Source organism: Ambystoma mexicanum, chromosome 1q (genome assembly GCF_040938575.1).
Source record: "Ambystoma mexicanum isolate Mex_15411 chromosome 1q, UKY_AmexF1_1, whole genome shotgun sequence".
NCBI classification, from domain to species: domain Eukaryota; kingdom Metazoa; phylum Chordata; class Amphibia; order Caudata; family Ambystomatidae; genus Ambystoma; species Ambystoma mexicanum.
In genome coordinates, this window is record NC_090922.1 from 657159420 (window position 1) to 657174221 (window position 14802).

The 14802-nt window shown below is 46.5% G+C and overlaps 1 protein-coding gene across 1 annotated transcript in view; it reads left to right on the forward strand.

Annotated features, from left to right (window-relative positions):
* Positions 1-14802, forward strand: part of ITPA (inosine triphosphatase) — a 362873-nt gene that overhangs the window by 227423 nt on the left and 120648 nt on the right. Inside the window, exon 6 of the mRNA XM_069641242.1 lies at positions 926-1041. Within this exon, the coding sequence (XP_069497343.1) occupies positions 926-1041 (116 nt within the window). The remainder of the gene's footprint in view (positions 1-925; positions 1042-14802) is intronic.

Sequence of the window (14802 nt, forward strand, 5' to 3'; positions counted from 1 at the left end):
TAATTTCCATTTCAAGACACTTCCTAAATCATTTCTTTTAGTTGTTTAGTGTCTTTCAGGTGCTGCTTATGTAGTTACACTCTGCAGTATTGATCAGCAACAAGAGGCATATCTGTTACGAAATGTGTGCTAGATAAATCATTCCACCCACGCACTCGAGCCCCGGGTATCTTAAACTGATTGTGACCCCATGTTTGGGTCGAAACCTGAGGTTTAGGATTCTAAAACCCCTTACACCTATGAAGATGAATTTCTTGCTACTGTACATAAATATTTTCCTTCTATTCTCTATAGTTGTCTTACCTTAGATCTGCATGGATAGTCCTATTATGTAAAGTATTAAACTGTAACCCTTTATCTTGCACACTATATTCCCCTCTTAAATTCTTGCCTACGGTTGCTCAACAAGTGTTGCACTATGAGCAGGAGGAAGAGCGCAAAGGTTCTCCTGTCCTGTCTCGATGAGTTGGTAAATTGGCTCGTACACTAGGGCTCTGAGGAAAGCCGCCTAGAGATTGCGAGCAGAATAGGCAAGTACTAAGAGCCCTATAAGGAACTGGGTGTATAGAAAAGTATGGTGGTTTATAGGAGGTGATTTAAATTGAGTATTGTATTGGCAGTTCCAGTTTAGAAAAATTGCAGGGAAGAGACTGGGAGGGAGAAAACAACTCTCAACCCAAAGAAATACAGTATTTCTGGAGTTGATGGAAAACAAATTCATGTTTACAAATCAATGTTTTTCATTGAAGTTTCAAGTGGAAGTCTTCTGTATGGGGGAGGTTGGTACTACCTTCCTGTACGAGGTAAACACAGACTCAGAGAACCTCTTTCTCATTTCACTGTTGTTTTTCAGTTGATTTTGCCATTTGTGTATAATACTAGATCCATTCTTGTTCACCACCATTTATTAAATTGTCTTCCTTAGGCCTTCACAAGCTATTAGCGGGATTTGAAGATAAATCTGCATATGCACTTTGCACCTTTGCATACAGCAGTGGAAATCTAGAAGAACCTGTTCAGCTGTTTAGAGGAAAAACTCTGGTATGCATTATAAACTCATACTTTTTACTAAATTGTGAATGGGTATTTTGTGTTAATCAAGCATGGTTATTCTTTATAAATTTTAATATTTGTGTACAGGTAGCACCTCACTTATCCAGCAGTAGTCTGAGTCTTTCAAAACAGCGAGTACTCTAATTCCCCTGCCTGGCTCTGTGCACCAAGAGGTGGCTCACTCTAAGCCAGTAGGGATGATGTGCCAGGAGCATTATGGGGTGAACCCCCTCATCATCCTCCCTTGGTTCATGTTGCATGGCAGGGGACAGTTAAAACACCCTTGCCTATGGAACCCTTCCCCAACTGAAAACGTCTGAGCTTGCCGTTGGCAAACCATAAGCCTAGAAAGACAAACACATCAAAGGAAGTCCTTTCAAAGGCCACCAACATTTTTCATGAGCCCAGGAGACCTGCGCTTGATACAATGTTGCAGATTTCGGACTCCAGAGTGTGGTGAAGTAACCATGTTGACTTCCCCACATTAACCTGTATATGGCATCCCCAGGTCCACAGCCGAAGCTGTCTGCAGTGAAAGCATATATATCCCTGGTCATAGACTACCCCTTTGGGATAAACAAACCAGAAAAACATACATAATTCCTTTCTTGAACAAAACCAAAACCCCTGGACTGGATCCAGGTAGATGAACCCAAGAGGGGGATGGACTATACAGAAGACCCAGTTGGGTCACCTAGGCTAGGATTAAGGCTGTATTAGAAAAACCTGTGTACAGATTTGAACTATGGAAGAATATGGGTAAGACCTGTATAGCCCATGGAAGTGTTGTATACCCCCCACCCCCCAACTGGGGCTGTCTTGGGGAACCCCCACCCCTCCCCCATTTGATATTCAGAAGGGCAGCAGGAAGCCCCGTCCTCACCTTTACAGTTAATGCACACACACTCAGAGCCCCTCTTCCTTCCCATACTACCAGGAACAGTGGGGGGGAGAGAACTTGTGCCTCCCTTACAGTTGCCAGCACACAGAAGACGGGATTACCTGCAGTTATAGCCTCCATCAAAAGCAAGGGAAAAGATACCAGCCAGGGGTGTTGCTAGGGGGGGCTAAGGGGGCTATAGCCCCTGATCTTTTGGTTGTGCCCCGGATATAATCTCAGGAACTACAGCCAAAAGTCTAGCTAGCCCCCAGTCCCAACAGTTCTGACATCAGCGTAGCCCCGGGTCTTTTCCAGACCTAGCAACTCCCCTGATACCAGCACTGCACAAATAAATGAGAAACTTTTTTTCCAAACTCCCACCCCACAGGAGTAGTGCTTAATACATACCCTGAGCTGTTTGATACAGGTCACCAAAACAGAATTCAGAGAAGGGAAACTCCCCAGTGGAGACAGGGGGACAAACCAGCAGCTCCTTGGCTGCTAGCAACAAACGCAGAATGTAGTGCTATCCAAGATGGTGACTTCCCCATTTAAATTCTTGCCCCATGAACCGAAGACTACAAAGCATCCCTTAGACTAGAAATACAGAAAAGGAAAGAAATTGAAGCAGAAAACAAATGGCTGGTGAATGGAGACCTAGCTACAACCCTTGTCGAAAAAAGGGCAGAGGAAAAAAAGACAAAGTCCTTTGACGAGGGAAAGACAGAGGAGGTGAAGATGGAAGTTGTGACTAAGGGAAAGGCAAAGCAGGAAAGGGCAAAGGCCCTGATATGAGAAGGAAAGGGCAGAGGCCCTGAACAAACTGAAGGAGCAAGTACTCGAAGGCAGCATAGAATGGAAGGGTAGAGATCCTGGCCTGGAAGACAGGGAAGGTGACGAGAAGGAGGAGGTGAAGATAGTGAAAGATCCCCTGGAAGTAACCCAGGAAACAAGAATACAACTTCCTTGTGAATTGTCAGAGAAAAACCATAGTGAACTCCAATCATCCTGACAACTAAACTTGAATATTCCTGTTGCATCATTGTTATAACCTGCAACAAGAGCTCTCTACATGTGATTTAAAGTTACTAATTCATTGTCTCCGAGCAGAGTGTTTCCTCCAGGGTATCAAATTCACTGCTATCTAGAAATCTATATGCATTCATGAGCTTCTAAAAGCCTACCCAGAGTTTGTTCAGCATGTTATTCATGCTCTGAGGAAATGGGAGTCCTGGAACCTGCACAGGCAGCACTTGAGTGATAGGAAGGGGAAATTGAAATCCAAAATGGCAGACAGGCTAAAGAAAGATTTGATCCAGCCCACTCAGCCCAAATTGAAGCCAGATGCACCATGGTGCAGCAGCCAATCCAAACTCTGCCCTAATTTCCAGATACAGGTGCAGTCACGCAAGATCCCGACCCATGGTAGGAACTTTAAAACTCAGACCCCTGTCAGTCTATGTGGGTTGCCCGAGCAGGAGGTTCGTGTTTGGCTGTGGCTAGACATTGGAGATAGTTGGAGAAAGCAGAGGCTGGAGAGATGGAAGAGGTTGAAGAGGGGACAGCAGCAGTGAGCAGAAGGAGGTGGTGAGAGCTAAAGGAGTGACGGAATACATGGTAAGACCGGGAACATCAGGTGGTAAAGATACTACAGAGATGGACGAGGAGGTAAAATAAAGAGTCAGAGGTGGTAACCGGAAGTGAAGGTGGTACAGAGGAGGCGGGGGGGTTAACAACAAGAGAAGGTGGTAGAGAATATATGATGTAGCAGGTAGGGGGTATGGAGGAGTACAAGGTAACATGTTGAAAGGGAGACTGAGAAGGAGGAAAGCACTCCTGTAGTCAGACAGAACTGGAAGGTTATGGTGGGTCTGTTCGATCCTAGGCAGGGCCAACAGGTGGGAGGAGGAAAGGGTCGACCAGGAAGGAGACTGTATTAGAGAGAGAGGTAAGGAAGAATCAGAAGGCGCCCCAGTTTGGTGAGGCTTAAAAGTATATCTCTCTAGCGCTCCCTACTATCTACTCTAGCTGACCCATCTTAGCCTTGTGGTGCAGGATCCCAAATACCATGCATCTATTCTAACATCTGAAGAAGGGTTCATGAAAGACTAAAACCTGCAATATTCAAGGAGCTCTGAAGGGCTGATGAGTACCTTTACTTGAACTTCAAGGAAGGAAAAGAATATTTAATGGGTCGGGAAGGCTTGAGCTGCTAGAGGTAGAAAGGCTCAGTTAACCTCAGGGAGAAGAGCCTCCCTAACCTTTTGGTTTTGGGGAAAATCCCATTTCTAGTTTAAGTTGCCGCTTTTTGCAGATATTTGTTTAAATAATAGTTCTGAACTTGCATCTATTGTCTTGACATACTTCCTCGTCTAAGGCAGCTCTGTGGGAGTAGAGGGACCTGTGAGAAACTTAGACCCATTGGATCCTCTGCACAGGTGGCCAGGGAAAGGCCATTGCTATTGGATACCGACCATGGGGGCGGAGTGGGTGGGGCTGGGAGTGGGGTGCCCTTGGGCAAGCATGGTATACCCCTTTCCCTAGTGACAACCAATCCAACCCTTGTAGGCTTTTGTAAGCCAGCTCCCATCACTTCTCCACAAATGACATTTGACAGTACTGGGACGAGGAAGAGGCAGCTAAGGGCTATCAAAACTATTCTCTTTTACCACTCTACTACTAGGACGAGGAAGATGCCTGCTAAGAGCAGTGAAGGTCAGACATGTCCCCTTACCTATGGTCATGCAAGGTTGAGTAATCATCCTCACCTGCAGCCTGTCAAGGGACTGCAGGTCTATAAATGGTGTCCTGCCCAGTGGAAAAGGGGAACTACGGATGAAGGACTAGAAGGACGGTACATGCAGCAGAGAACAGACAGTGCAGTGTGGGAGCTGGGACTCCCTGGAGCAGACTGGAAAAATACAAAGGGAGCTGTGTAGGAAGGCTGTCCCTTTCCTTTCTACTCAACAGGCTTGTTCCCCGTGGTGGAGGACCACTCCGGGAGTGTCGGAGGGGCAGGAACTGGAGCCCCAACACTAAAGGAAGAAGGCTATGTCATCTGCGCTGCACCGCCAACTCCTAAAGCGACCAGTGAGTTTCTAATGATTGAGAAACCCGTTGTGCGCGCGTGGGAACTTGAACATTTCCTGAATACTTTGTATCGGAGTGGTCGCGTGTAGCAAGAGACATGTTTTCAAAGGTCTCATAACATTGAACTATTCAATTAAAGTGAAATGAACAACTATTGAACTGCAGAAAAAGGGAAAATTAACCCTAAGCAAGAGATATAATTATTGAATACCGAACTGAACTAAAATGGCCAAACAGAATTAAAATAGTTGGAATCCAACAGAGGAAAGGAAGTTTAAATCCAGGCAAACCATCATATATTGAAATGCTAAAATGAACCTATTCTCAACAGACTACAGTATGCTGAAATCTAATATGACTTTAAAAGAACAGGCAAACAAAGGATACCAATGCCTGATTTACAGTATCATTTTCAACTTGTGTGTAAGCTACAAATGATCTGAAGAAATATTTGAAAATAACATTGACTGAACTGTGGATAAAAGGATATTTTGTGTTTCTTTTCTTTTGAGCTGTGCCATTTGAAAATTGGGGAAGAGAACCCCGAGTCTGAACATTTCACTTCAAGATTGTTTGAATTGTATATTTTGGAACTTGGGAAGCCTTTCATTTCAAGGTTATTTGAATGGTCTCAATTGGAACTTGGGGAAGGGAACCCAGAGTCATGACTTGGGGAAGAAAATCCAGATACCTGAACAAGTCTATTGTACCCTAAATCCAAGGAAGGGGATTCTGAAACCTTCTCTGTGCAGAACTATTTTATACTCTGGGAATGGAGCTGAAAGAAAGCTATGAGCTGGAAGAAGCTCAGAACTTTATGTTGGACACTTTTTTTTTTTTTTTTTTGGGTTGCTGACATTGTACAGTTATAGTTGTGAGTGCAAGTATAGGGTTTGGACAAAGACAGATTCTAAGTTGAACTCTTTTTAGGTAGGTAAATATCACCTTAACATAGGGGAAGTTATGCCTTTTTTCCATCCTGACATTTAAGTTAATAAAATTGGTTGTTTTTGAATTTGGAATCTGTCTGTGTCCTTCTTCATGATGCCTTTACAGAACCCACACTACTGACAGTGGAGCTCCTCCTCCTGTCCCAGTACTGATTCACCCCATTCAGAACAGCTATTGCATACCAACAGCCAGTCATTTTCGTTTGCTCTGAGTCTCCTTGACCCTTTTGGCATGAAGCTGTGGGGTACTGGTCAATCATCTTCAAGACCCAGGAATAGAGAAAGTGCCTCAAAGTGTGGTATACTGTGCTAGTAATTTTACTGGTAACTCTAGCAAGTTAGCTCTTTCACCTCCCTTATGGTGTCCTCATTTCCATAGGAAAGCATTGACGAAAGTAAAATCCTTACGGCACAGTGCAAACTTGAAGCATATATCTGGTCATTTACCAAACTCTTCACCCAAAGTGTTCTTTCAGCAGGCGGGTAAGCTTAGTCAAAACAAACAAAACTTGATGAAACAAATGTTAAAGTACTAATATAATGCAGCCTGCAGTAAAGAAGTGATGTCCAGCTATAGAGAAAAAAGCACTGAAGAGTAAATTAGTAATAGCGAAGATGGAATCGTGCTGTTTGTTGTTCTGCTGTGATGGCTTTTAAGGGCTGTATTCTTGCACTTAAGGGTGGCTTCCAATCAGAATGCAGGTTGTTTTTGTTCTGATGGGTAAACGGAACCCACAAGCCCCTTAGACAAATCTTCCATTGTAGGCCAAAACCAACAATGGACCCCCAAGTTTTGAAATTCATGGATACGCCATGGTTGTCCATGGTTTTATCATGGTCAACCACTGATGGATGAACATGGTATGATCAGGTTTTTGACTATGGTTAACCTTTGAAAACCACAGGTCATAAATGGATTAGGGGTGGATCACGGGCAAGCATAGTCTATGGGTGTAAATGTTATCATGAACATAAATGGTTGTCCTTGAAAGTGCAGATACTGGATACAAATGGATAGATATTGTCAAACTGGATATTAAATTATGCCTCTTATTACAAACGATTTATATGTATATTGGCCTACGCCAAGTTGCTTACAAATTGTACGCGAATAACTCTCTGCGGCAAGGTCTTGACCTTAGAAATTGATGTAAGTCGCCATCTTGAAACAAGCCTCCATTTTAGGTTAGGACCCGCCATTTTGGGGTTTTATACAAAGTCACCCTTTAATGTAAAATGGCCGTCTCGTGTGTCCTTGTTCTTGCCTTAACCTCTCCAACCTCTGTAGGGGAGTTAATGTCCAACCTGCCCTCAGGCTACATTTTAGAGTCATGTAGATCTTGTCCTTTGTTGACCTCAGGAGCAGGGGATTACTTGAATTAGCAATGTTAAACTACAAGTATACAAGAACAGTAATGCTATCCGAATACAAAATGTGAAACATTGTTTGGTCTGTATTAAAGCAATATATAAAGAGTGTAAATGTTAAATTGAAGAATAATGGAGTGTTAGTAAATGTATTGAAAAGTAAACCGCATGCACGAGATATGTAAATTAGGAAAGTGAACCTGGCGCGACCCTAGCCCAGTGCATGATTAACCTGTAAGGGCGCTGGACATCATTTTACAAATTGTATAAATGTGTCGATGTCCAGCTAGGAAATTCCCTCACTGCTCATATTGAACCCTGCTGGTGGTCTCTGTGATGTATTGACGGCCAAATAGCTATTTGTGTACTTTGTTGAACATTGTTCAGTTTTGTAATAAAGATTCTGGGAATCTTTATAAGCCCGTGTCGGTGTATTTTACTTTGCTCGGTGTAACAGCCATAATATTGTATTTTTTCTGATTCCACAGATGGCGCCCGAATAGGGACCCTCAAGATTGACTTCGTCTCGTTGAAGGTTGGCTCGGCTACCGGACCGGGATCGGACGGTGCCAACAGAACCGGCCACTCTAAAACGAGAAGTGAATTCCTCGACGAAACTGCACGATCCGATCCCTGGACGGTGAGCTGTAGCCCGAGACAACGTCTTGACGAGGGTCCATATATTTGAGGTGGGTACATTTGCCGAAAATCACCAGACACGTGGGTCCTTTGCATTGTCCTTAGTAACCCGATCGGGCCTCCCAGTCCTTTGGTCAGGTGAATCGTGTCCCGATTCTTAATTTAACCCTGACAAATTTGAATTTGGAGCATTGTACTCGCGAGCACAATTATTTCACCAGGTAACACCAGAACTTTGATATGCCTGGGAAATTGTCTGCCTGCTTTAGGGCATTTTTCCGCAGTGACAGACAATCTTTGGAAGATAGCCGTCCCGCACCACAGGAGGCGTCGCCGGCATGTACTATGTACTGTAAGAAAGGCTTTGGTAGAATAGCATTTAATGACATTTGGCACAGACAAACCAAACATAATTCTAATCTTCGGTGGCCAACCAATGGTAGTTTTGAAATCCCTTGTATAGAATATTTAGAGTCTGTATTAGTAAAGTAGAAGGCTAGGCCTGCAGCATTTGACGCTTTGCACAGTTGGAAAATAGAAGCTTTGCAGCAACAAAAGAGTAGAGAGAAACATATGTGTCGACATATGACGAGTGTCGAAAAGACACGGTTATATGATCAAAATAAACAATTAGAGTCAGTTAGGAACACGGACAGGCCATTTCAATTAGGCATTCAGAAGATCTACCCTTCAAAAGATTTTCATACGTCAGACGAATTGATTAATAAACTTTTGCATGAACGAAGGCCCAATGCCTCCGCGCCACCTCCATATGTCCCTCCTCCTGGCGTTTTGCCCCTTCCTGTTGTAGTTCCCCCCTCCCATAGTTCCTCCGGTCCTCCCTGTTGTTCTTCCTGTTGTTCTTCCAGCCGTCGCCCCTTTGCCTGCCCCCTTGCCTTCACCTGTTGTTATTCAGAATGTGCCTACTCTTCCTCTTCCAAGTGATCCTGCATCGCTTGTAGTTGACCAGGGAGCAAGACCAAGGGTTGTGACTTGTAATACTGTGTCGCCAGACAAGAGGAGTAAATTGACTGCTTGGGCTAAACATTGTATGGAGAAGGGTGAACAAGCTGATGTTTTTTCCACACTCGAAAATTTAAAAGATATTCCTGAGAAAAATGTTTTTATTGAAGGATTAGGGACTCATTTAGGTATAATGTGGAATAGACTAAATGATGTAGATTTCCCACAAGGGTTACGGGATTTGAACGCTTTGGCGTTGTCCAGAGATACTGTGGAGAAGGTATATGAGCATGTTGAGAGGATTTTTGAGTATAGGAAGGAGTTGGAAGAGTTACAGAACGAGGAAGTAGATGGTGATAGTTTAGGTATTATGTATTTACAGAAACGGTTTTCTCCTCGTCGAGAATTAAAAGGTGAGGAAGCACGGATTTGTACAAAGGACGCGATAAGATGGATTTCGGATATGTCGATAACTCCAGATGAAGTATATGACACATACAGTCAATATGCGTTAGATATGCAAAAGAAAGTGATACAGGTGATGGTAGAGCACCTGCAGAATGAGTGTGTAAGAAGAAAGATTTGTTGTCCCACAGAATTGTTGAGTGTTTATAAGAGAGCTTTTTCGATTGATACTTCTTCGACTGCCTTAGCGCTTGACTTGGCTCTGTTGCTTAGTAAACATTCGGAGCTGCCTACTTCTCAGTTGCCTATGAGAGAGGTCCCTCCAACATTTGTCCCAAAAATTGAGATTGCGGCTGATGCTGCACGAGGTATAGTAGCCGGAGAAATTCCTGCACATTACGTTTCACAGTTTGTTCACGGCCCGTTTTCAAGACAGGAAGTGAACACCATAAAGCAATCTATTCCTGATATACAAAAAATCCGACCGGATTCTATAAAGAAATAGTCGGTCTTACAGTCGTCGGTATTCACTCTAAGTGAAATTGACCTATTCTGATGCTTGTTAATCTGCTTAGAATCACATGCTGTGCATAGGTCCGACATCCAGTGGTCACTGCGGAGTATTGCATTTTGTTTTTCGTAGTCGAAAAGGGACGTCGACAAGGCGTGTCTGAAATACTATCCCTATAGTGACGTGTGTTGTACCCACAATCCCTCACGCGTCGAGGTCCCTCAGATTGTTTTTCCGCCCGGCTACTGGTCGCCTTTACGCGGAGCTCCTCGAGAGAAATTGCAGATTCCATCTCCTCGACCTTTGGTCGTTTTTTCCTGTTTAAAGATTTAATATATCGATCCCTCCCTCGACGCAGTTGTGAAGCTGTCTCCGCCGAGCAAGATCTTCGACGGAGGGGACGAGCGGAGGAGATCCTTCGGCGTTGCCGAACACGTGGCCTGGCCTCGCAGGCCAAATACAGTAGGGAGAGTGGGGTCGTGGGACATCTCTGATTCTTTTTCTGAGAATGCCTTTCCTTTTCCCCTTCCTTTCCCTTGGGGTAGTTATCACGGTTTATTGCCTCGGCTATGGAGAGGACACCCTTTAGGTTTTGCCCACTTTGTAAGGGCAAGTTTACTTGGAAGGACAAGCATTCACGGTGTAACCGCTGCTTGCCCCTCGATCACGTAGAGGAGGGTTGCTCGGCTTGTCGGCTTCTAAAGCCAAAGACTCTAAAAGACCGTAGGGTCAAGAGGTGGGCGGCCTACGCTATGTCGAAGGCCGGGTCTTCACCCGCCGCTGCTACCACCGACAGTGACGAGGAACGTGATAACACGACCTCCGCTACGGAAATCGTACACCCCTCTAAAGAGCGCTCGCGCTCTTCGTCGACTGTCCCCGGCCCCGACGGGCTCGGCTCACGCCCTGCTTATGGGGATGAACACCCCGGCGACACTGACGCACACGATACAACACATAAACACACAACCCATAGCTCTTCTTCGTCGAAGACGAGGAAAGCATCAGCGCCCAAGGAGACGCAGGTTACACCGGCGGCCTCCTCGGACCGTTCGGGTTCGAAGCCCCTCTCGCAGCCGCGACCAGCGACTGGGCTTTCGGCAAATAAGGGCGCCGCCCCCAAACCATCGGCTGGCGTGCACCAGCAGAGAGCGCACGCCGCCGTAGAACGTTCGACACCCGTAACGTCGAAACCACAGCCCTCCGCTGACAAACGAGTCACAGAGAGCTTGGCGAGGATCGTTGTGGCCGACGCCCAGAAGCGTACGCCGAAAGACACGTCGAGCGCTACGCAAAGGTCGAAAGACACGCCGAAAAAGCCCGAAGAAAAACAGGGACTACCCCTTCAGTCGGGGGGACCCCCAGCACACCGGAAGGCTTTTCGGAGGGCGACTGGACACTTTCCTCGACGTTGTGGGAGAGGTCGAGCCGTTTTCAGCAAGATAACACTAATTTTCCCCTGCTAGACCGCTCAGGGGTACCCCATGAAACCATGGAAAGGCTCCATCTCTGCATGGAGAGAATGGAGAGGTTTATGAACACCCAGAACCCTCCCACTCCCAAGAGAACAAGAGAAGGGCCTCAGGAGGACCCCAGGGCCAAATACCCGAGGCAGGACACACCCTTAGACTTCCATAATGTGTATGACCTCACTGGTGAGGAACAATACTTAGAAGAGGAGGATGATTTTGTGGACAATGAAGAAGGACAGAACCAAGAGGAAGGTCTGGAAGACAGCCCAGACATGGTAGGAGAAGGCTTCGGAGAAAATCCAGAAGAAGGACCTTCTCATCCCTGGCAATCCCCATCAGTATATTCAGACACTGATGTCCTGAACCTAAATCCTCCTGACAATTCACCTGTTAGAAACACGTCTCCCATTGACGATCAGCCCACATTCAATGCCCTGTTGCGCAGAGCAGCAGCACATTTCGAACTGGACACTGGGGAGATCTCTCCGGAAATAGACTTTGTGGAAAGAGTAATTAAGGAGAAACCCCCAGTCAGCCAGACCATTCCCCTCCTCGCTTCAGTGAAGAGAAGAATCATCCTTTCGCTATCCACACCCGCACTAATCAGAGGAGTCAATCCAAGGATTGAAAAACTTTTCACTCCTTCACCCTCAGACCCGCTGTACATCAGGGGACATTCCATTCCGGATTCCCTTGTAGTATCTAATACAAGGAAGAGGGCAGGGGTGCCACTGTCCACCAGTGAGGCACCACCTGACAAGGAGGGCAAGAGGTTATATGCCCTTGCTAAAAGAGTCACATCCTCGGCTGCCTTTTCGGCAAGAATTGCGAACAACAATTCTTTGTTAGCTAGCTACGCGGACGCGCAGTGGGCCAAACTGCGCAAGGACGCCGAAGAAGCGCTGCAGCCACTACGTACACGCCTGCTTTCAACTATTGGCGAAGGAACCCAGGTCAACCAGAGTATTGTAAAGAACTCTTTGGATGCTGCTGAAACAGCGGGACGTTCCCTGGTTCAGGGAATACTCCTAAAACGCCATGTATGGCTGCGCAACTCAGGGTTCAAACCGGAGACACAGGCGCCTTTAATAAATAAACCTGTTGAAGACTCAAACCTCCTTCGGGAAGGCGGTGGATGAGGCTCTGGAAATGGCTAAAAAAGAGTTCGATACTATCAAGACTCTTGACCAGATCACTAAGCCCACTACCAGATGCGGCTATGGCAACAAACGCTTTTTTCGTGGCCAATGCCAACAGCAGAATCAGCAGCAACAGTACCCTTCCACCAGTTACCAGACCAATAGTGGGCAGTACAGCCAAAGAGGACAGCGCAGGGGCAAAGGGAGAGGGCGGGGGTCCACCCCCAGAGGCTCCCAAGCCCCCAACAACACCAAGTGACGCAAAGATTCGCGTCCCCTCCCATGCAACACCGGTCGGGGGCCGGATAACATCCTTTCTTCCAGCATGGGAGGGAATAACGTCAGACCGCTGGGTACTTTCCACCGTAGCCCACGGATACTGTATCGAATTCAACAGTTCCCCAACATACAGACCACCGAGGGGACGACGCATGACACCGGAAAACCTTGCCATCCTTCTCCAAGAAGTACAACAACTGCTGGAAAAAGGAGCCTTAGAGGTCGTGCCTCTATCTCAGGTAACCGAAGGTATTTATTCAGTGTACTTCCTTGTACCCAAAAAGGATCTAACCATGCGCCCTGTATTAAATCTGCGCCCAGCGAACAAGTTTATCAAACCCCAGAAGTTTTGTATGGTGACCTTACAGGAAGTGATCCCACTGCTATCACAGGGAGATTACATGACAACATTGGACATGAAAGATGCATACTTTCATATTTTAATGTTGCCAGCGCACAGAAAATACCTCAGGTTTATGATAGAGGGCAAACACTATCAGTTCAGAGTGCTACCCTTCGGCATAGCATCAGCACCAAGGGTATTCGCGAAGGTACTGGCAGTGGCAGCGGCCCACCTGCACAGGTTGTCCATCCCAGTTTACCCTTACCTCAACGACTGGCTCATAACAGGGGATTCTTACGAAACATGCTTCTCCAATACCCAAAAGACTGTAGACCTTTTGTTCCAGTTGGGCTTCTCCATCAACGAAAAGAAGTCCAGCCTAGACCCCAGCCAAATCAAACAATTCCTAGGGGCTCTAATTCAAACAAAGGACGGCCTCGTCTTCCTCTCCAACGAGAGGGTCCAAAACATGCTGTTTCAGATCCCTCAATATGTGACCGGTCGAGAGGTGACGGTACGCAAAGCAATGCGCTTGCTAGGCATGATGGCGTCGTGTATTTATTTGGTACCTCACGCGCGCCTGCGCATGCGCCCTATGCAAGAGTGGCTCAAGAGCCAGTGGTGTCAGGCCAGCGGATTATGGGATGATCCAGTGGTGGTCTCGCTGGCCTTGGTTCTCTCGCTACGATGGTGGACAAAGGAAAACCTGGAAAAAGGGAAACCCTTTGCCACACCCGCGGCGGAAGCCACTCTAACCACAGACGCATCCCTAACAGGATGGGGGGGCTCACCTATCCCATCAGACTGCTCACGGAGTGTGGACTCCGAAAGTAGCATCCAAACACATAAATCTACTGGAGCTACTAGCTGTGTTCAAGGCGCTAAAAGCCTTCCAGGAACACCTACAAGGCAAAACTGTGTTGGTCCTTACAGACAGCACCACAGCCATGTACTACATCAACAAGCAGGGGGGCACCCACTCTCCAGGACTGTCCAAACTGGCCCAAAATATATGGAAGTGGGCTCTCAAACAGAACATGTTCCTACTGTCAGAACATGTACCAGGGGAACTCAATCTGCTGGCAGACCAACTCAGCAGAGATTTCCCCCTGCCCGAAGAGTACGAATGGCGACTGCACGAAGACATCGTCTTCGACGTCTTCACACAATGGGGATTCCCAGAAATAGACCTATTCGCAACCCTGGAGAACTCACAATGCCCAAGTTACGCCTCCAGGTACCCCCAGAACCAATCCAAGGGGAACGGTCTGTCGATGCAATGGTCAGGGAAATTTGTTTACGCTTTTCCCCCGACTCCCCTTCTCAACAAGGTGGTGCACAAGATGCACCAGGAACAAGTAACCATGATACTGGTGGCCCCAATGTGGGCCCGACAGCCATGGTTCGCTCACTTGATGGAGATGTCTCTATCTCCCCCAGTGAAACTCCCCTGCCCGTACAACATGCTGTCACAAGACAAGGGCAGGACTCTGCATCCATGCCCCCAGAACATGAACTTAGCAGCTTGGCTCCTGAGATCATAGAATTCGGACATCTACAGCTCCCACAGAGATGCATGGACATCCTCAGGGAAGCCAGAAAACCTAACACTCGCCACTGCTACTCTAGCAAGTGGAGGAGATTTGTCATCTGGTGCAGAGGGAAAAGCATCAACCCGATTGACTGCTCTCCCACACATATTGTTCTATA